The 21807-nt window shown below is 37.4% G+C and overlaps 1 protein-coding gene and 1 non-coding gene across 2 annotated transcripts in view; one reads left to right on the forward strand and one right to left on the reverse strand.

Moving 5' to 3' along the window:
• Positions 1-21807, forward strand: part of LOC123677548 (dynein axonemal heavy chain 7) — a 72329-nt gene that overhangs the window by 16420 nt on the left and 34102 nt on the right. The window contains exons 14-25 of the mRNA XM_045614126.1: positions 4371-4644; positions 4701-4863; positions 5469-5581; positions 5633-5774; positions 5875-6011; positions 7665-8061; positions 12336-12481; positions 12534-12782; positions 14826-14986; positions 16034-16205; positions 16267-16449; positions 20509-20862. Coding sequence (XP_045470082.1) covers positions 4371-4644; positions 4701-4863; positions 5469-5581; positions 5633-5774; positions 5875-6011; positions 7665-8061; positions 12336-12481; positions 12534-12782; positions 14826-14986; positions 16034-16205; positions 16267-16449; positions 20509-20862 — 2491 coding nt within the window. The remainder of the gene's footprint in view (positions 1-4370; positions 4645-4700; positions 4864-5468; positions 5582-5632; positions 5775-5874; positions 6012-7664; positions 8062-12335; positions 12482-12533; positions 12783-14825; positions 14987-16033; positions 16206-16266; positions 16450-20508; positions 20863-21807) is intronic.
• Positions 7352-7425, reverse strand: Trnat-agu. The gene has a single exon. It is a non-coding gene; the product is annotated as a tRNA-Thr (tRNA).

The raw sequence follows: 21807 nt of genomic DNA on the forward strand, positions 1-21807 counted from the left end.
TAGACATCTCAGACCAGACATGTTCGATGCAATTCATGTCTGGAGAGCGAGCTGGCCAGTCCATCCTATCAATAGCATGAGTTTCTAGCGCTTCATTAACCAGACGACTACGGTGTGGACGGGCATTATCGTCAATTAAAATGAAATTCTCGCCCACGGCAGCCGCAAACGGAACAATTATGGGTTCAATAATCATATCGTGATATCTCTGGCTGGTCATGGTGGTGTTCTGCAGAACAACCAACTCTGTGCGTTGGTTCAAACAAATGCCTCCCCATACACATATAGAACCTCCGCCAAAAGCTGTTGTGGGTACCATAAACTGTTCTGCATACCTTCGACCTCTTTCCCTCCAAGCAAGAATACGTCCATCGGAGTTGACCAAACGAAATCTAGATTCATCCGTAAATAAACATCGGCTCCAATCTTCAAGTGTCCAATTGCGGTGCTCCTCAGTCCATTGCCGTCGATGAACCCGGTGTTCCCTATTCAAACGGGGATGTTGTACCCTCCTATGTGCTCTCAAACCACGAACATGTAGTCGTCGTCTTACAGTCTGGTTCGAAATTAGAACTCCTGTTCCAACTCTCAGTGATCTATTGAGCCGGGTAAGTGGGATTTCTCCTAGCATTGGGCATCAAAAGACGATCTTGGGCAGCTGTTGTACTGCGCTGCCGACCTCCCCCATGAAAATAAGCTACTGAGTCGTTTTGGATGAACCTATTCCAAGCCCGACTCACGACAGTTTGCGAAACATTCAACCGCCGGGACACTTCTCGCTGGGACAAACCTTCCTGTATCCACCGTATGATTTGGTCCAGTTGCACAGGAGCCAAACGTCTTCTCGGTATGACTGATAAGCTGATATTGTTCTCATTTCTTCAATTATTGTCACCTTATGAGTTTGAACGAGAGAAAAAAAAAGATTTAATAACAAATACCACATTGCTTTTCACTCCATCTGTAACAGCCTACAGATAATAATCGATTTTGTGAACAAGAGCCGATGAAGTGAGGAAGACTTTGATATAATCAACTCAAAACATCTTACTTTTTCCTTAGAGAACATATAATGTACAGATATTCACGAGATAACTTGAAAAAAATACAAATGAAGAGAAGTTCATAAGTGATCCCTAGCAATTGTTGATCAGTGTATTTCACATCGGTAGTTATTATTTCTTTATCTGCCACCTAAATCGATAACGTCCACACCAATATTCATCATGAATCATATCGAAAATCGACAATCAATTCGCACCTGTCCGATCAACTGGCACAGCTGTTGAGGATTCCTGCTGTTAATTCACCTGCTTCCAATGAATGAAAATTGTACCCATCTATTCATTGAGTGCTTATGACATGCCGACTAGAATATTATCGTGGAAGAAGGAAAAGAAGCCCCTTCTTCGGCTCCTTCCGATGTTTCACAGCATTTTGATAGGAGCTCTCATGGATTGTTTTCCTACGAGGATCAAACTAATAACATACATGGAAACAAATCAGATTGATGCAGTGCATTCAAAATTTTATTGACAAGGGACCCAGATGATTTTGATAAATAAAGATAATTAAATGTGAAGCTTAGAAATTACATCGTAAGGAATGAAAATGCAAAAATCATAAGAGAAACGGACAACAAAAATTAGGCAATATGAAATATCACTATGTATTACACAAATGCAAAACTGAAATTGAAAGTAATTGAACTCCGAATGAAATTTTATCATTCTTCACATCCGCTGGAAAGAAAGTCTTGTTATTGTTCTTCGTCTTATCTTAGGAGTATGCTCTTGTTACTTTCTCCTATTACATACATTTCAACGTATGATTAGATTAGATTTAATTAAAGAGGTTACGTTTCACTGCGACCTAATGGTCTATTGTGCCCCTCATCAGAGCCATTCTCTCCATAACGTGATCTACAGTTCGCCTTCCAGTTCCAGAGTTCTGATGAACTCCAATATCTGGGATGGCTTCAAGGAGGCTAGTTCCTCACTTCTATAAGTTTCGTGTCCAAGGCAGATTTTGCGTTGGCTAGCGATGGCGAGGCATTCCGTCACCAGGTGATCCGGAGTTTCTTCCTTCTCCCCACAGAATCTGCACTCGACATTTTCTGTTAGACCCATTCTCATGAGGTTTTTCCTAAGGTTGCAATTCCTTGTGGGGAATCCAGTGAGGAGGTGTAGCATATTCTTACTAAGATCCAGATACTTCTTGGATCTTGTAGAGACAAAGTTTCGAAGAAACTTTTTGGAGTAATGCAGACCAGGAAGATTCCGCCAGTTTTTCTCTTTCGGTTACCCCCTTTTCCTGAAACTCTTTCTTGCTGGTGCATTTGCTTACGCCACAGAAAGGTTCCGGGCCGATGAAAGTAGTTTGTGCTCCTTCTCTGGCACAATACGATACAAGAGTACAGATAAAAACCTCTCTGTATCCCGTATAGGTGCAGTGACTGGTTTATGTATTTGTTTACAGAATATACTGACATATTTATATTGAAGAGCTTTATCTTTACCCAAACCAAATCTTATCCATCCTTTCTCTTCACCAACGGTTGGCAACTGTATAATTAAATCTGAAAACAAAAAGAAAAGAACCAGAAAGGAGTGTTAAATGTTAGTCTCCATTATATTGATTTGAAGTTAGCAACCCATTATAAAGAAGAATCTGAAACTGAATGGATAGCTTCGAAATCACCTTGAAAATTATAAACTGGATAAGTATTCACCAAGTGGTCAATGGTTTCTTCTACATTCTCACATTGTGGGCTTTCAATAGAATGATATTTGAAGCACTCGGAATAATTTTTTTTATTACCAATTCGATTGTTGTCATCTTATACTGGGTGTTCCTGAATTGGAGTCACGAAGGAAAATGAGAGATTTCTTGAATGATTTCAAAAATAAAATGGCCCATAAAAATGAGCCTGCAAACACTTTGTTTTCGAGATACAGGATATATCTTGTAGTCCTACTTTTTTGTGATGCTTCACCAGTTTATCGAATCTTCCTTTATCTTCGCTACAGAGTTGGTAAAAAAGTACCAAAACAAAAAATTTATTTATTTACCACAGCTACCCAACTGGATCTTTATAATAATTTGAATTTTCCTGAGAATTACTATAGACAACTGTTTTTTTTCTCTAAATCGATTGCAGATACGACAAAACTTCAACAAACCAAAAGTGTAGTATTGAACCAGAGTTTCTTTTCAAATTTTTCTAAACTACTAGTGGTTCACAAAAAATAATTCTGGAGGAAAGAAGCGGACACCCTTCCAGAAAAAATTCACCCTGTATATTTGCATTCCAAATTAGGATGAAATCTTTAAATTGGAATATATCTATGCCAATTCAAGTTGAATATCTTGTGGAAGAAAAGTGCTATCAGAGAAAAACTTGAACTTTAACACCTGTATCTCAAAAACAAAGCGTTTGCGAACTCATGTTATAGGACCTTTTTCTTGAAATGATCCAAGAAATCTGTCAAGTAAAATGATTATTATTGATTCATTTCATGGAGAAATTTTCGTTCTTCGTCTATGCGAGATTCCTGAAATTTTATATTTTGAAATTCTTGGGAGGGGGGCGGTAATTACCCACAGTATCCCCCCCCATTTCTACGCCCTTGCAACGATTAGACTTTAGTTGAAGACATTACAAGAACTCCATTCCGAATACCAAATTTTCTTGTCACTTTCATCAGATTGAAGGAAGGTATTAATCCAAGAAGGTTTGCGTGACTTTACTCTGGCAATTCTAGTATCTAGGAGGTAAGATACAATTGAAAATAAGTTCTGGCAGAAATAAAAGATTTCCCTCGAATGAGACCTATCTACGAATATGAGGCGGAAGTATATGTGATAGCACTGGTAACTAATTTAAAACTAATTTGAGGCTGTTGATTTAATAGTTCCATTGATAATTCCCAACATTAAGTTGTGCATCAATTTTATGAACATGAGCACTATTGAATCAAACAGAACAACAGTATTCAGCAGCAGAAAATAGACCAGAGCTGCTGTACGAAGAAAAAGAATCAAGATATTTGGGAGTATAATTATGATTCAAGATGGAATTATTGAAAGTTACTTTCAATTTTCTATATTTTTGTTGATGATTCAAATGAATAAAGATGTACAATGTACTTCCAACAGGTTTCCAAAAATCTTGAGATACTACTTGCTCAAGAGCTCATTTTATACCATGAATTAATTTATGTATATGAATTTCCAACTGTAACTTGTTTTGATATATGTATAGTATGTGTTGGTTGTATTGACATATATTGATATAGTTGTTGATAAGTCATGGATATCTTCATGATTTGCTAAATATACTATACTTAAGATGAAGTTATTTTTTGCAGGGTGCAACCTCATTTGAAGAAATGCTTCGAGGGCATAGCAAAATTGACTTTCACAGAAGAGATGGAGGTGTTGGAGATGAAATCCAGCGAAGGTGAAGTCGTTCCATTAGTTGACGTTATTCAAACAGCCTTAGCCCGTGGACAGGTTGAAAAATGGTTAGTTGAACTGGAAACGGACATGAAGAAGTCTGTTCATAACATGGTGAAAGAATCTGTTGAAGATTATACGAAATGCCTAAGAGTTGAATGGGTGTTGAAATGGCCGGGACAATGTGTAAGTCGCCATGAAGAATAATTTTCACACTTTTGAGAGTTTATGGTGTTTTATAGATCCAATCAATATCACAAGCCTACTGGACGTCTGAAGTTACAGAGGCTATAGTTATTGGAGGTGATTCACTGGAGAAATATTACGTAAAATGCAACACACAAATTGCCAAGATCGTGGATTTAGTTAGAGGAAGACTCAATATGCAGAATAGAATAACTTTAGGTGAGTCATCAGTATCAGTAGATAAGAAGTCATCTGCATCAGTAGATAAGAAAACAGTATTATCATTGATTTTGAGCAGCTACTGTTGAATGTTTTCCATTCTTTTCTTCTCCGCATAGAAGCAGGACCCCAGTTATTTATTTTTCTGTAAAGATTCGAATCAATCGTTTTGAATTTTATGTTTAATTCATTCAATCAGTAATATTGATAATACCTTTTCTCCTTCATGGTTACTTCACTAACCTCTACCAGATTACATTGAGAATATTCTATTATTGAAATAAAACCTATTGGTTTATTATTCTGATCTACGTTGTGTATGCAACCTTTCGATTCTCAACAAACTAGGAATTATTGAATATTCAGATTGAGATAAAATAAGTTCGATATTGAGAAGTTTACATGGTGACAGTTGTTGCAATAGTTACTCTCATTATCACACTACCATCACCGTGAAAATGAACCTTTATCTAGATCTTGGGAGCGTATAAAACCAGAGGGCTGGGTGAATTGACAGTAAGGCTCTCATGATTTTTAGGTTGTAGATTGTATCTTTCTGAATGAATAATATATCTTTAATCGAAATTTTCATTCGATTTACACAGGAGCTCTGGTTGTACTCGATGTCCACGCAAGGGATGTACTTCAAGATCTAATCGGTAAGGTGAAAAATATAACAGACTTCAATTGGTTGTGTCAACTCAGGTACTATTGGACGGTAAGATTGTTGTCGTTAAATTAGAAGGAAATATTAGTCTAGCCTTTTTAGGAAAACCAACTGATAACTTCGATGATAAATTCCACTCTGGCTTATGGTTATGAGTATTTAGGAAACACCACTAGGCTGGTTGTCACCCCTCTGACTGATAGGTGTTACAGAACGTTGTTTGGTGCCTTGCATCTGCATTTGGGTGAATATGTTGTTATTTGAGTTAATATTTGTGAAAATGTTTAAATGTGTGGCGTTTTATGTTCAATGTTTTGATTACCATAATTTTGATCCATCATCAGGTGGTGCTCCTGAAGGACCTGCTGGTACTGGAAAAACAGAGACAACAAAAGATTTGGCCAAAGCGGTCGCTAAACAATGTGTTGTCTTCAACTGCTCTGATGGCTTAGATTATATAGCTCTAGGGAAATTCTTCAAGGTAGGACAATATGTCTTCCTTTCCAGTTTGATATTTGATCAATTGGAATGTTTTGTTATCGGTTATTCACTATTGTGAAGGTACTCAAGCCATACATATTTTACAGCTTTTTTTTTTGTTTTAAACCTTTTTGAATTGATAAAAAGCTCACCTTTCGCTATTGTATCATATTTTCGAGAAGCGTAATAATTATGTCATCATTCATAACATCATACTCCTTGCATATAGTTAAAGGCTTGACATGAATCTATATTTGTTCACAGGCCCCCATATTGTGACATGATCTCATAACTGAACTTCCTTTGAGATTCTAAAGTTTCACGTATATTGGCCTTATATTTCCTTCAATATCTCATTTAGATGTGACAAAAAAATCATCTGAATTGCATTATTTTGGCTTAAAAATGATAAAGATGCGTTTCCAATAAAAGGTTTCATTTTGAATAGCCGGTATCTGGGCAGCTGTTACTTTGGAAGTTGTCATCTTGTGACATTTCATAATTAAAAACTACGCCATTACTGAAAATGGAGTAGTTCACGCTTCAACCACGTACTGAAATTTTATAAATTCACACAAAGATGGTAAAAATTTTGCAGTCGCAACTCGCAAAACTTTTGGGTCATCGTGAAGCACTTTCTCGGCGGACAATAGTGAAACTGATGTAAAAACTTGCGCCGTTGGGACGAGTTTGTGATGTGGAATATTGAAACCACGTGCATCCTCGAGAAAAACTGAGAATATTCCTGCTGCAGCCTATAATGTTGACGAAAACCAAGGTTTGTCGATTTCTCGTCGATCTTGGAAATTAATCATTCCACAAACGATAATAAACCATATTTTGGATCGTGCTAGACAAGCAACGAACAAATTTTATGAGAAAAGTTTCCTGACCGTTTTATTATTGTGAAAACAATTGGCCACTAAGATATTGTGATTTAACATCTTTAACAGATTTTTTTGGGGACACGTAAAAGATAGGGACTATACCAATGCTTCACAACCGATTCAAGACCTTAAAGATGGAATTCGTGAAGTTATCGAGGACCCGCAAATGTGCTAATTGGAATTGGTGAATTTCATGTGAAGGATATGATGCTGCATTGCTGCAACTGTATCCGTGGCGGCCATTTGACCGATAACGTTTTCCATCGTTAATAGCATACATTCCTCTTCACAATGAAATAAGCATCCATTGATTTTTTTTAAATATACCGGTCTATTGAAATGAAACCTCTTATTGAAAAGCCTTTAGAATTTTAATTTTATTCATGCATGTTATGAAATTTCTGAAAAATAGTGTGATATTTGATGGCTAATTTTTCTTTTCCGGAAAAAGTACCTCCTCGAGCAGGACTTGAACCCGCAACCTCCGAATCACTAGTTCAGCGCTCTCACCAACTGAGCCACCGAGGAAGTTGAAAGTTGGCGAGAGCGCTGGACTAGTGATTCGGAGGATGTGGGTTCGAGTCCCGCTCGAGGAAGTACTTTTTTCGGAATTGAAAAATTGTCTGTTAGCCATCCAATATTACGTAATTATAACTAATTTCAGACTAATAAAAGTTAGTTAACTTCAAATTATATTGACTTACAATACAAAGTTCTTGTTGAAAAACTATGTACATTTTCAGTCTAATAATGTACCAATTTTTCAGGGTTTAGCTTCTTGCGGAGCTTGGTCCTGTTTCGACGAATTCAACCGCATCGATCTCGAAGTGTTGTCCGTTGTAGCCCAGCAAATCTTAACAATTCAAAGAGGTATAAACTCCGGTGCGGAGAAGATGGTGTTCGAGGGAACCGAAATCAAGCTGGACCCTTCCTGTGCAGTATTCATCACCATGAATCCCGGCTACGCCGGCCGATCAGAACTGCCGGATAATCTGAAGGCCTTGTTCCGTTCAGTGGCGATGATGGTTCCCGACTACGCTCTGATATCCGAAATTGAGCTGTATTCCTATGGATTCTTGACCGCCAAACCTTTATCGGTGAAAATCGTCGCTACCTATAGGTTGTGCTCGGAGCAGCTGTCTTCGCAATGCCACTATGATTATGGTAATTGATGAGAGTTTTTTATCCCAAGATATATTCAGATCAACTTTCGTAAGAACGCGATCTAGATTTATGTTGTTCGCAAATTTTGATGTTAAACTGGACTTGAACGTTAACTGCAAACTGATGTTTTGGGAGCTTAAATTTTTTTTTTCTTGTTAAAGCAGGGGGAATCCATTTACAGAGGAACCTTATCCAAAGGAACTAAACCTAACCTGCTGTTTCTTAGGTTTCGAGCATAAAGCCTATAAACCATTTATCTCTTGGTCGGATAAATTTCTACTTGCACACTATTGTGCTGGGTTATTCGGGAGTCCTTTTTATTCGGATTGTTTCTTCAATTTCATGTGTTTTATTGAGTTTCCTATATATTTAGGTCATCGTTTCGCAATTGATCATTGGGTCTTTTGCGGTAAATTCTCATTGTTCTTGCATCTTCGGCAGGGTCGTAGTCAATTAATCTTCTCAATTCTTCGTTGGGATGTTCTATCAATTTTTCGAATATTCTTTCGGCTTTTTTCTTCATGTAGTCAGTTATTCTGTCCCATTTTAAGTCTCTGTGGATTTGAATGTTTCTAACAAACCAAGGGGCATCTATTGCCCATCTTAGATATTTATCTTCCGTTGATTGAATTCTCTTGATGTGGTTCTTTGCCGCGTATCCCCAAGCCACTGAGCCGTATGTGAGTTGGGGTCTGGCAACGGCTTTAATTATCCTGAGTTTGGTGTTTATGCCCATTCGGCTTCTTCTTCCTATGATTGGGTATAGACGGTTCATCGCTTTGTTGGTTTTATCCACCGCATACTTAACATGTTGTTTCCACGTTAGTCCCGTATCCATGATCACACCTAGGTATTTTGCTTCTTTTTGCCATTCAACTTCGTTGCCGTCAATTGATAATTTTTCCTCCATTTGTAATCTTCTCTTTTGTAGTAGGATAGCTTGGCTTTTCTGTCCATTTATTTCAATCTTCCATTTAATGCACCATTTGGTTATTTCATCTGCTGCTTCTTGTAATCTTTGGTGTATGATATTTGCTCTTCTGTGTTTGACTTGGGAGCTTACAGTGGACATACTGAAGATGCAGGGCCGCCGCCAGGAACGGCATACAGGACATTTGGCCAGGGCACGAAATTGTAAAGGCGCAAAGTTAGTTATTGAAACGAGACGTACTTTTTGACACAAACATGTTTTCTCAGTAAAAATACTACCCTTTGAAGTAAAATAATAAAATTGCCTAAAGCCAATTTCATCGAAATCGACTAGGTACTCACAACTAGTTATGAAAATACAAATACATAATAAAATGCACCTTTAAAACTACGTCGTCCCTCCACTATAGACTTATACGGGATCTGACGTCTTGAGGTCCATACATCATCGACATAAAATATTTCTGCTGTAAATGGAAGTGTTTTAGAAGCAATGACGTACCATAGGAGGGGATAAGAGGGATATATCCCACCCCAGGAGGAATATCCATTATAAGTTACAACGCTCAATCATTTAATCGTGCAAAAATTGAACAAACGAATTGATCAAGCAGCGGTTATATCAAAGGGCTCGATCTGTCGTCGGCACAATAATTATTTACATACGGGTTATAATGCCATAAACAATTGCGTAAAAGTCAATGAGATCCTGAAGTAAAAGCTCTGAACTACTATGAATGAATCGGCGGCACCCTTGATAGCAATTTCTCTAATTTTTTAGGGTCGCTTAAGTAAATGAATAATACCATATTATATCAAATTATCCGTTTGTCGCAAAAAATCTCTTTGTCGGCACTTTGGATTCCATTACTTACTGTGTTAACATTTTCTCTCACAAAGGTAGGTCACTATAGGTTTAGTATATTCTTTTGATTAGTTTGTGGTGGATGACGTGAAATTTTTCTATTATATTCGGTTTTTAACTCTTAATGTGTATTGCATGATCTCGAAACTAATCAAAATTATGAGTAAGCAAAGTTGAAAAACGTCTTTGAAACAGTTGACACTTCGACAGGTGAAAACCAATCTCAAGAAGTGTCTGGTAATTCAAAGGATATTGGAAACGAATAACCAAACATTTTTTCCGTTTATAAGACTTTATCCCCTCTCAAGGCTTATATCTGGGTACGCCACTGTTGAGAAGATTCAAATTTATCCATTCCTTGTCGCGCAAAACATTTGAGCCTCTCTTACGGCACGCCATGGAGTATTTTGCATATGGATTTGCATTTCCACCATTATAAAGTTCAATTGACATAAGAACTAAAGCTGACCATGGAATGTATAGAACATATGCCGATGGATGCTTGAACAATCCTCGTTATAGCCAAGAGATTACCTTTTTTTTACCTGAAATTAATGATATGGACTTTGAAGAGATATAGTTCCAGCACGATGTATGTGCAACAATCTACACAACACGAAAGAAAAAATTCCCAGGACGCGTGAATCCTCATTTCGGCGATGTGGATTGGCCACCAAGATCTTGTGATTTATCATTATCATGAATTTGTTTATTCCATGCTTTGCTGTTATGACTCGTTAATTTTTTTTGGAGACCACATAATTTTTGCAAGAGTTTTATAACAGCTTGAACTTATCGCTGTAGCCGAAATTCGATCTATCGGACCAAATAAAAGTTTGGTCTTGTCGCTGTAGCCAAAAATTTGATCTATCGGACCTTACTTTTTTTTTTACGTTTGTTTGCTTGTGAACATCTGTTTGTAAAGCAAATATGAAATGGATTTCAGCATCGCTTTGTGACTGGAGACGAAATATGGTTTCATTACGATAATCGCAAGCGCAGAAAATCATGGGGATATCCCGGCCATGCTTCCACATCGATGGCCAAATCGAATATTCACGGTTCCAGGTCATGCTCAGTATTTGGTGAGACCAGCTCGGCGTAGTGTATTATGAGTTGTTTAAACCGATTGAAACAATCACTGGCGATCGTTATCGAACGCACTCAATGCGTTCGAGCCAAACATTGAAAAACAAACGGACGCAATACAACTGGAGATATAATAAAGTGATTTTCCAGCCGAGAGTATGAGTCGAGTATTGAAAGACAAACGGTCGTAATACAACGAGAGACATGATGAACTGATTTTACAGCATAACAATGCTCGACCCCGTTTTGTGAAAGTGGCCAAGACATATTTGGAAACGTTGAAATGGGCAGTCGTTCCCCACATGTTGTTTTCACGGACTATTACTTGTTTCGATTAACGGCACACGGCCATTTTATTTATTTATTTTATTTATTCATGGATCACTTCAAAAGATGACCAGTTTTTTTCAATGCAGGACTCGTTTGCTGCCCGAGGGATGGGAGAAAGTAGTAGCTTGCGATGGCCAATACTTTGAATCATGAATGTATAACCAGTATTTTACAATAAATACTCGAATTTTGGAAAAAAAAAACGGCGGAAGCAAAGTTGTACGCTATGGATCTATTTTTTAGAATGTCTGGTAATTTTATTATTCTGTGAGAACTATCCACCCTTTCCGTCATAGGCTGTAGTTTGCGATAAACTATAGTTAGGTTCCATATACATTTTTTTTGATCGATTTTCAAAATTCGAACAAAACGTGAACAACATAAATTCTAAACCACAATCGAACTAATAGTTATTTATGCAACAAGTGCAAAAAGTGAAGGCCGAGTTGGACAACACGTCGAGTGCAATAAACAATTTTTGCACGAGTTGCATACAACATTTTTTCTACGTTCATGCAAAAAGCAAAAAATGATTTATTGAGGTGCGGCACTAGGTGTAGGAAAATGAAAAGAGCAACTTGAATACTTTATTATTAATATCGATTTGCATTGAAACAGGAACTAATACGTTACGAAAAATTTAACTCAAACTTTATTTTTACCCTCAATGTTGGAAGTGAATGAACAATTGGTGCAATTTTCAATATGAATATTTCGTAGTGAAGGACTTTCTAAATCCACTTCTTGATTTGTTACTGCTGTAAACGTACTAGTACTTGGTAACTGTACATCGTTATTTCCTTCAGGCTGAAATATTTGTTTGTCATGATGACAGCACGTTGAAGTAGAATGACAGATGAGTGCAATAAAAACTTTATTACACTAGTGCAATAAAGAACTTTTTTTCCACTAAATATAGTTCAAAAAAGTTTCGCTTTTTGCATGAATGAAGAAAAAATCAATTATTACGAAAACTTCACACGAATGATGTGAAATTCATATGAAATAAGACCCTTTTATGACTCGAAATAATTTAACTCGATTCGGTATCCCATTACAGGTATGAGGGCCGTAAAATCAGTGCTGAGGGCGGCGGGCACCCTGAAGCTGAAGTATCCCGATGAGAAGGAAGATATATTGGTGCTGAGATCGATAAAAGACGTTAACTTGGCGAAGTTTCTGGTTCTCGATGTTCCGTTATTCAAGGTTTGCGAAATCAATTTCCTCAAGAACGGCATTTTTATTCATTCCTTTCCAGGGCATCACTTCCGATCTGTTCCCTGGAGTGATACTACCGGAACCGGATTACGTAATCTTCAACGAAGCCATCGCTGAGACCTGCAAGGAAAAGAATATCCAGTGCGTACCTTTCTTCTTGGAGAAGGTGCAGCAATTGTACGAGATGATCATTGTGAGGCATGGTCTGATGATTGTCGGTTTGCCTTTCGGTGGTAAGACCATATCGTACAGAATATTGGCGAAGGCTTTGGCTCTCATAGAAAAGAGGGTAAGAAAATGGAAGATTTTGAGAGCTGCGATTCATTAGAAGCTAGCTACCCCGAAAATATCTTTAGATATATCTCTATCGTATATTGTATTGAAACAGAACAAAATGGGTTGTCTAGTGAAGGGTTCTCAGAATCCCTTCGTCCTAGAAAAAAATGGCACATTTTCTAGCTCGATTTTCGAGAGAATTAATTTGGTGAAAACTGCATGTAAATTCAAGCCTTAAGAGAAAGTGAAATGAAAAGTTCTCAAACTTCTTCATTACTGGTGCTATAAACATGAAACGAAAAACCTTCTTTCAGAAGAATCCATCAGTGTCACCTCTCCTGAAAAAAATCACCAACACGTTGCTGAGGAATATGCTGCATCATAAAGTTATTCTAGATTAAATATGTCAGCTCACGAGCCACATTTTCGACATTTTCGGGAGCTTTAAATTTTCTGCTTTGATATCAAGAAATCTACGGCTGAGGCTCATCGAATGCTCTCAAATACCTATGGTGAGGCCGCTATTAGTGGAAGAACGTGCCGAGAGCGGTTTCAATGCTTCAAGAACGGTGATTTAGATGTTGAAGACCAAAATGATGGTGGAAGAGAGAAAGTTTCCGAAGATGCAGAATTGAAGGCATGACTTGATCAAGACTCGTGTCAAACGCAACAAGAATTGGCAGGATCATAGGGTGTGACGAAACAACCATTTGAAAACGCCTGAAAGTTATGGGAATGATTCAAAAACAAGGAAATTGTGTGCCAATTGAAGCCGAGATATGCTGAACGGCGGTTTTTTGCTTGTGAACAGCTGCTTGCAAGGCAAATACGGAAGGGATTTCTGCATCTGATTGTGACTGGAGACGATAAATGGGTTCATTACGATAATCCCAAGCGCAGAAAATCATGGGGATATCCCGGCCATGCATTCACGTTGATGACCAAACCAAATATTCACGGTTCCAAAGTCATGTATAAATAATAGGCAATGAAAAAAAGATGATTACTCCAATGGATTCTATTTAAAAAAGTGCCTGTGGGATGTTTTTGTTCCATGATGATAGCACCAATAATAATAAAGAAGTTGAGAATGAGTACTTTTCATTTCACGCCATTTTCGAATTTTTTTCTATAGCTTGTTGAACTAATGAATATGCGGTTTTCACGAAAATGAATTTTGCCAAAAATCTAGCCCAAAATGTGCCATTCTTTTTGTTTCAAGTTCGAAGGGGTTCTGAGATCCCCTCACTAGACAACGAATTTGGGACATCCGATACAAAGAAACTTGATTCAGTAATGAACTTTATAGTTTTTCATCGTTTTAACGTATCTGCTACCAATTTCGAACAGGATTTTTAAACCAACAACTCCAAGTCCTTAGGAAAATACAAATAACGGAGAATCTTAATAAAAATCTGTGATGAATGAATTATATTTATTTTTCTACATTCATGCAAAAAGCAAAACTTTATTGAACTATATTTAGTGGAAAAAGAAGTTCTTTATTGCACTCATCTGTCATTCTACTTCAACGTGCTGTCATCATGACAAACATAAACGTTCAAACCCACTACATATTTATCAGTGTTGTCCAACTCGGCCTAACGGCCTCGTCGGACAATTTCACGTCGAGTACAATAAACATTCACTTTTTGCACTTGTTGCATAAATAACTATTAAGTGCTCATTTGTCCGATGTGTAGCAATGAGTAATGAAGATTCGATAAACTCATATCATCACATAAAAGAATAATTACATACAAGAAACACCCTGTATCTCGAAAACAAAACCTTTGCGGGTGCATATTCATAGAATTTTTTTCTGAAAATTATTCATGAAATCTCTTATTTTTGTTTGTACCTCAATTTAGGAACATCCTGTGTGATGATGTTCGATGATAGTCATTTCGGAGCAATAATCCTGTGAGCCATAAATTCAGATCAAAATTCCTTTGAAGTTGTAGCGAGAATTCTAATATCACCTATCACGGCTTCAAAGCAAGAAAACTTTTAATATTGTTGTAGCTTAATCATTATATCATGAACAATGTTATAGGGAGGCATGGATGAGCATAAAGCCATTTACACGATAATGAATCCTAAATCCATTACGATGGGACAGCTATATGGACAGTTCGATCCAGTATCTCACGAGTGGTCTGATGGAGTTCTTGCTGTCAGTTTCAGGGAATTTGCAATGTCAACAACAGACGATAGGTACAAATTATGTTTGAATCGAACTATCCTAACCCTTCGCCTTATATAGGGTGTTTTTTTCGAGGTATATAAATTTACGTTGGCATTACTGTTCAAGATGGCGAACGATTCAACAGCTGTCAAGTGATTTATTCTCAGTTTGGTTTGACAATTCATCATGAATAGACTCACGCCTGAACAACGCTTTTATTTCGAAAATAATGGTTCTGTGCGGAATGAAGCGCACTTCTGGTTGAATGGCTACGTCAACAAACAAAACTGCCGCATTTGGAGTGAAGCTAATCCTCAAGAGTATGTCGAAACACCGTTACATCCAGAAAAACTGACTGTTTGGTGTGCTTTATGAGCTGGGGGAATCATTGGTCCGTACTTCTTCAAAAACGATGATGGCCAGAACGTTACAGTCAATGGTGATCGGTATAGAGCCATGATAACTAACTTTTTCATTCCTGAATTGAACAACCATGATGTCCAGGAGCTGTGGTTCCAACAAGACGGCGCAACATGTCACACAGCTCGTGCCACAATCAAATTATTGAAAGACACGTTTGGTGACCGCCTTATTTCACGTTTTGGACCTGTGAATTGGCCTCCAAGATCTTGTGGTTTAACACCGCTTGACTACTTTCTGTGTGGCTATGTAAAGTAGTTATTGGTCTATGCGGATAAGCCACAGACCCTTGACCATTTGGAAGACAACATTCGCCGTGTTATTAACGATATACGGCCACAAATATTGGAAAAAGTCATGGAAAATTGGACGTCCAGATTGGACTACATCCGAGCCAGCCGTGGCGGTCATATGCCAGAAATCATATTTAAATGTAATGCCACAAGATTATCTTGCGGATAAATAAAATTCATGTCAATCGAATAATCCATCGTTGTTTTATTGCAATTAAAAGTTTTATAGCTCTAAGAAAAACACTCTTTAGCTACTTCCAGTCATTACTTCGAGTATTTAATTAATTCAGTATTTTTGACCTGTACCAAGCTGTGATCATTCATTCGGGCGTCAGTGCTTCTCTCCAATTTTTTCTTTTTCAGAAAGTGGCTCATTTTTGACGGTCCAGTGGACGCAGTATGGATTGAAAATATGAATACTGTTCTCGATGACAACAAAAAACTGTGTTTGATGTCTGGTGAAATTATTCAGTTGGCCAACACTACGAACTTGATATTCGAACCAATGGACCTGGAGGTTGCTTCGCCTGCTACTGTAAATAATAATAAAATATTATAATAAATGAAAACTCTGTTAAAAATAACATTCTTCACAGGTTTCCAGGTGTGGAATGATCTATTACGAGCCAGTGTGTATGGGATGGGAACCTATACTTACTTCATGGCTGAATACATTGCCACCCTGTATTTCGACCGATTTCTACAAAACCATGATCTTCAACTTGTTCGCCAGATTTTGTAGACCGTTGTTGTGGTTTATTTATAAGAGTGGCGTCAAAGTAAGTTTTCTCAAGGACTAGGTTTATATTAGGTGTAAAACTTTGATTACACCGTTTTGCAATAGATGGCTGTAGCGGTAAATTGTTCTCGATTAAACATGTCAGCTTACGATCAAAATTCTCGTTATTTACGTGAAGTTTTAATTTCCTGCTTAAATATGCAGAAATATGCGGTTGAGGCTCATCGAATGCTCTCAAATACCTATGGTGAGGCCGATATTAATGAAAGAACGTATCTAGAGTAGTTTCAACGCATCAAGAACGGTGATTTTGACGTCGAAGACTAGCATGGTGGTGGGAGACAGAAGGTTTTCGAAGAAGCAGAATTGGAGGCATTACTTGACCAAGAATCGCGATAAACGCAACAAGAATTGGCAGGATTATTGGGAGTGACGCAACAAGCCATTTCAAAACGCCTGAAAGTTATGGGAATGATTCAGAAAAAAAAAATTAGGTGCCGTACGAGTTGAAGACGGGAGATTCTGAACGTCTTTTGTTTCCTTGAGAAAAGCTGCTTTAAAAACGGAAGGGATTTCTTCATCGCATTATGACTGGAGACGAAATATAGGTTCATTACTATAATCCCATACGCGGAAAATCATGGGGATATCCCAGCCATGCCTCCATGTCGAAAGCCAAACCGAATATTCATGATTCCAAGGTCATGGTCAGTAATTGGTGGGACCAGATCGGCGTAGTGTATCATGAGTTGTTAAAACCGACTGAAATCACATGCGATGTTATCGAACGCAATAAAAGCGTTTGAACCGTGCATTGAAGGACAAACAGTCGCAATGTTACGAGAGACATGAAAAAGTGATTTTACAGCATGACAATTCTAGATTCTATATTGAGAAAGTTGGCAAATCCTACCCCATCCGCCGTATTCTTCAGTCGTTGCTCCCTTGTTTCGATCAATGGCACACGGTCTGGCTGGTCATCACTTCCGGCCTTATGAAGAAGTAAAAATTGGATCCATTCGTGGATCGCTTCAAAAGATGACCCGTTTTTTGCAGGCTGCCCGAAAGATTGGAGAAAGTAGTGGCCAGCGATGGACAATAATTTCAATAATACATGTATAACCAGTTTTTCACAATAAAGCCTCGAATATTGGAAAAAAAAACAAAAGCAAATTAGTACGCCTATGTATGTTCAATAAAATCGGAAGAAATTTCAAGAGGTTTCATATACCAATCTACTCAATAAGTCCTGGGCCTGGTTCACAGATGGCAAGTGCCCTACTTTTTTATTTTTAGTACCATGAAAAGAAGATTAAGTAACGATACAAGTTTCGAGTATTGATAACACGCTGTTTTTGATGGAAAAAATAGTTTGGAAGCGAAGCAAAGCAATAAGTGTTATTCAGACTTTGATCCATCGACAACAACTTGTTGTATGTTGCCTTTAAACGTGTTCGAAGAATCATCGACAATGCTTAACATTCTTGTCGCCCAAATTCGGCAGTGTTTCCAGAACACATCGAAAAAGTCCACGAAACGTATTTGTTCAATCGTAAATTGAATTTGTGTGTGATTGTCGTGGAGTTGGAGACATCAGAAGGCAGTGTATTCACTATTTTGTTCGAGAATTTGTCCATGACGAAGCTTTGCTCGAAGTGGTTTCCGCGTTTGTTCACCGCTGGCGCTGATCAAAAGCAACAAAGCATCTTCGATATCGATTGCTGCTTGGATCTGTTTAAGCGGAAAAAAGGATATTTTTGCGTCATTCTGAGCAATAATTTATTATCACACCTCTGAGTTAAACAGAGTGTCAGCAGAGTGGAGAGCAGTCTCTGAAAGCCGGCAAAAGCAATCAAAATCTGAAACATCAGCTGTCAAGATCATGCCATCCGTAGTTTGATACGTGAATGTTCATTGTTCATTGACTATCTTGACAGAGGTAAAACCATCAACAGTGAATAATACATAATCAATCGATTGAATGCAGAAATTCTCTTTCACCAAGGCAATACTCCTTGTCACAAATCGATTGCACTTCCAACTGCTTGAGCCATCTGCTTATTTTTCAGATCTGGCCTTTAGTGACTATTGGCTTTTACCAGACCTCAAAATAATGCTTTAGGGAAAGATATTTAGCTCTAATAAAACTAAACTAAATAAAAATTATTGACAAGGTTGAAGCCTAATTCAAAAGCAAAGGAGCAAAGACCTTTGTTGAAGGTGAATTTGTTGACAAATAAGCTAAAATTTTTAACGGAAATGTGTTTTTACTGGTTAGGCTCGGGACTTATTGAGTAAGTTGAGGGGCGGGGGGTAGGTATAATTCATCAAAATTTCAAAAAAATCCAAATGTAAGGAAATGAAGGCCCCCATACTGTGCACTAATATTTTTACCCTGGTTTATATCTCGTGCCGCTAGAGTCTGTGTGGGTTTCTTCCATTATGTCCCAGATGCGTTCAAGAAATACAGATCGGTAGATCTTGAGGGGGGGGGGTTTGGGGTCAAGGCAATAAATCGACTAGATTGTCTTCAAAATGTAGTTTGTTTTTTCTCAACTTTTGGTTCTTTACAAGCACAACCATAAGAGACAGGTATACAAACATTTTTGTAAAGGGTGTTTTTTTTTCGAGGCATATTTAAGTTGGCATAACTGTTCAAGATGGCGATCGATTTAACAGATGTCTAGTGATTTATTCTCAGTTTGGTTTGGCAATTCATCATGAATAGACTCACGCCTGAACAACGCTTGCAAATAGTGCAATTTTATTTCGAAAATAATGGTTCTGTGCGGAATACGTATCGCGCACTACGTCCATTTTATCGTCGACAAAATCGTCCATCAGAGCAGGTAATTCGATTAACCATGGAACGTTTTCGCACCACGTTTACTCTTATTGATAACTCGCATTCCCAGAGACGCCGTACGGTGCGTACAGAAGAAGCTATTGCTGCTGTAGAGCGTAGCATTGAGGAAGACCCGAATGAGTCTATCCGATATCGAGCATAGGAATTGGATCTGTGTCCATTCAATTTATGGAAGATTTTGCGGAAGGATCTTGGTTTGCGTGCTCACAAAATCCAACTCGTGCAAGAATTGAAGCCAAACGATCATCAAGTAAGGCATAGAGTCGTCGAATGGGCCCAAAATGAGATTGCCGTTGTTGTGAATTGGCCTCCAAGATCTTGTGATTTAACACCGCTAGACTACTTTCTGTGGGGCTATGTAAAGTCATTGGTCTATGCGGAAAAGCCACAAACCCTTGACCATTTGGAAGACAACATTTGCCGTGTTATTGCCGATATACGGCCACAAATGTTGGAAACAGTAATCGAAAATTGGGCGTCCAGATTGGACTACATCTGAGCCAGCCGTAGCGGTCATATGCCAGAAATCATATTTCTCTAATTCTGTGGTTATTCCGTTCATTCTTCCACATCTTGTAGAACAAAATCGTGTGAGAATATATCAGAAACGCACAGTTTTTATGGTTATATTTTATTATTCTATGTTGGTACTCCGAACTTTCCGCCACGGCTTTATCTGTCAATTCATCAATTTGCCTAAAAGAAATCAATTCTGCCAACCAACATTTTTCAATGCAAAAACCACTAAAATATATTTATGGAAATATTTCATTAATTTCAATGAAAATGCAATGAATTAGAGAAAATAATGTATAATACTCGCACAGAAGGCTCATTCTACCACTCGTTCATTCCAAAACTCGCCAGTTCGTGGCTCGTTTTTGAATTTTGAACTCGTGGAAGAATATCAATGCCTTCTGCACTTGTATTATAAATAACTATTAAAATGTAATGCCACAAGATAATAAAATTCATGTCAATCGAATGATCCATCGTTGTTTTATTGCAATTTAAAGTTCTATAGCTCTAAAAAAACACCCTTTAGTTTCATTATTACTGGGTGTCCATTTTCCCATATAATTTCCAGTTTTATCTATATTTTTATATTTCTAAAAATTTTGCTGATTTATATTTGAAACTCCAAATGAAAAAAAAACAGAAAATCTGATAGGTAATCACGAAAAACTCCTCTTTGACGTTCTAGTTGAACCTTGAACCAACGTTATCTTTCAGGAAATTGCAACAACCTCTGAAGCTAATCTACTGAAATCCACCATGAATTTATTCGACTGTTTTATGGACGATTTCTATGTGGACGGTTTCCGAGACAATGTCAGTGATTTGGATATAAGGGCTCAAATAGAAGGATCATTTTTCTTCTCTTGCATATGGTCGATGGGTGGAACTCTTGATACAAATGGAAGATTGAAGATGAGTATTCTTTTCCGAGGGTTGCTGGAAAGGGAATTTCCCGAAGCGATAAAGAAAGACTTGAACATTCCCTTCGATATTCCTAAACCTGACAAGCCCTATATCTTTTTGATACCTGCTGGAGAGACAGTGTTCGATTACAGATACATCAAAGAGGTGAGTTCCGCCAAAAATGAGAAATTTTTCAGAGGAGTAATTCAGTCAATTTTTGTTGAAAAAAATTAGTGTCTCGAATAAATATTTTTTCGAATCGAAATAAAAATATCTTTAAACGAAATTGAGACCACAAATATAGAATGATAAGGCACATATAGTATGATCATCAAGGAACAAAAACATAATTTGTTTATCTAACAACAAAGCTGGATATAATGAAGACAACTGCCTAATCATTTCAATTAATTCCTTCATTCTTTGAATCAGAAATGAATAAATAAAAAATGATAAACAGCATCAATATAGAATGAAGATTGTAAAATAACTGTGAATATAAGAAAGTTTATTCAGAAGTAGGTAACAAACAATTACAAAAATAAATTTTAAAATAAAACAAAATTTTATGAGCATATATTGCGGAAGAAAAATCGACCTAAGCTACATAAAGAAATGTATCTTGTGTGCCAATTATCTCTTCCCAAAAAATTTACATTATGAATTCATAGGCTTTGAGATGAAGGCAACAGCCCGGCGGCAGGAACGGACCAGAGAAAAAGTCCAGAATGAAACCATATAAAATGTTTTTTTTTTTTTTAGAAAAGTTCATTAAAAAAGCTCTGGTGCGCTAATAAAAATTGTTTTACTTTGATCTTTAAACTTCTAGGATTTTGATAACTGTTTTTAAGCTCTGCAGGCAGCCTATTGAAGAGAATTGGACCATAATATGATATGAATCTTTGGGTGACGTTTGTAGGTTTGAACGGAACGCTGAAAGTTTTTTCCCTTGTTGATCTTGTATTATATTTTCTACATGCCGTATCAACCGGATAACTAATTTTATTAAAATATGTTATAGCTGAGTGGACATAGAGATTTCTGATATTCAGCACATTGAGGTCACTATACAAAACATCTGAAGATAATCTATATGGTCTTCTAAACAAT

This window comes from Harmonia axyridis, chromosome 4 (assembly GCF_914767665.1).
Source record: "Harmonia axyridis chromosome 4, icHarAxyr1.1, whole genome shotgun sequence".
Lineage (NCBI taxonomy): Eukaryota > Metazoa > Arthropoda > Insecta > Coleoptera > Coccinellidae > Harmonia > Harmonia axyridis.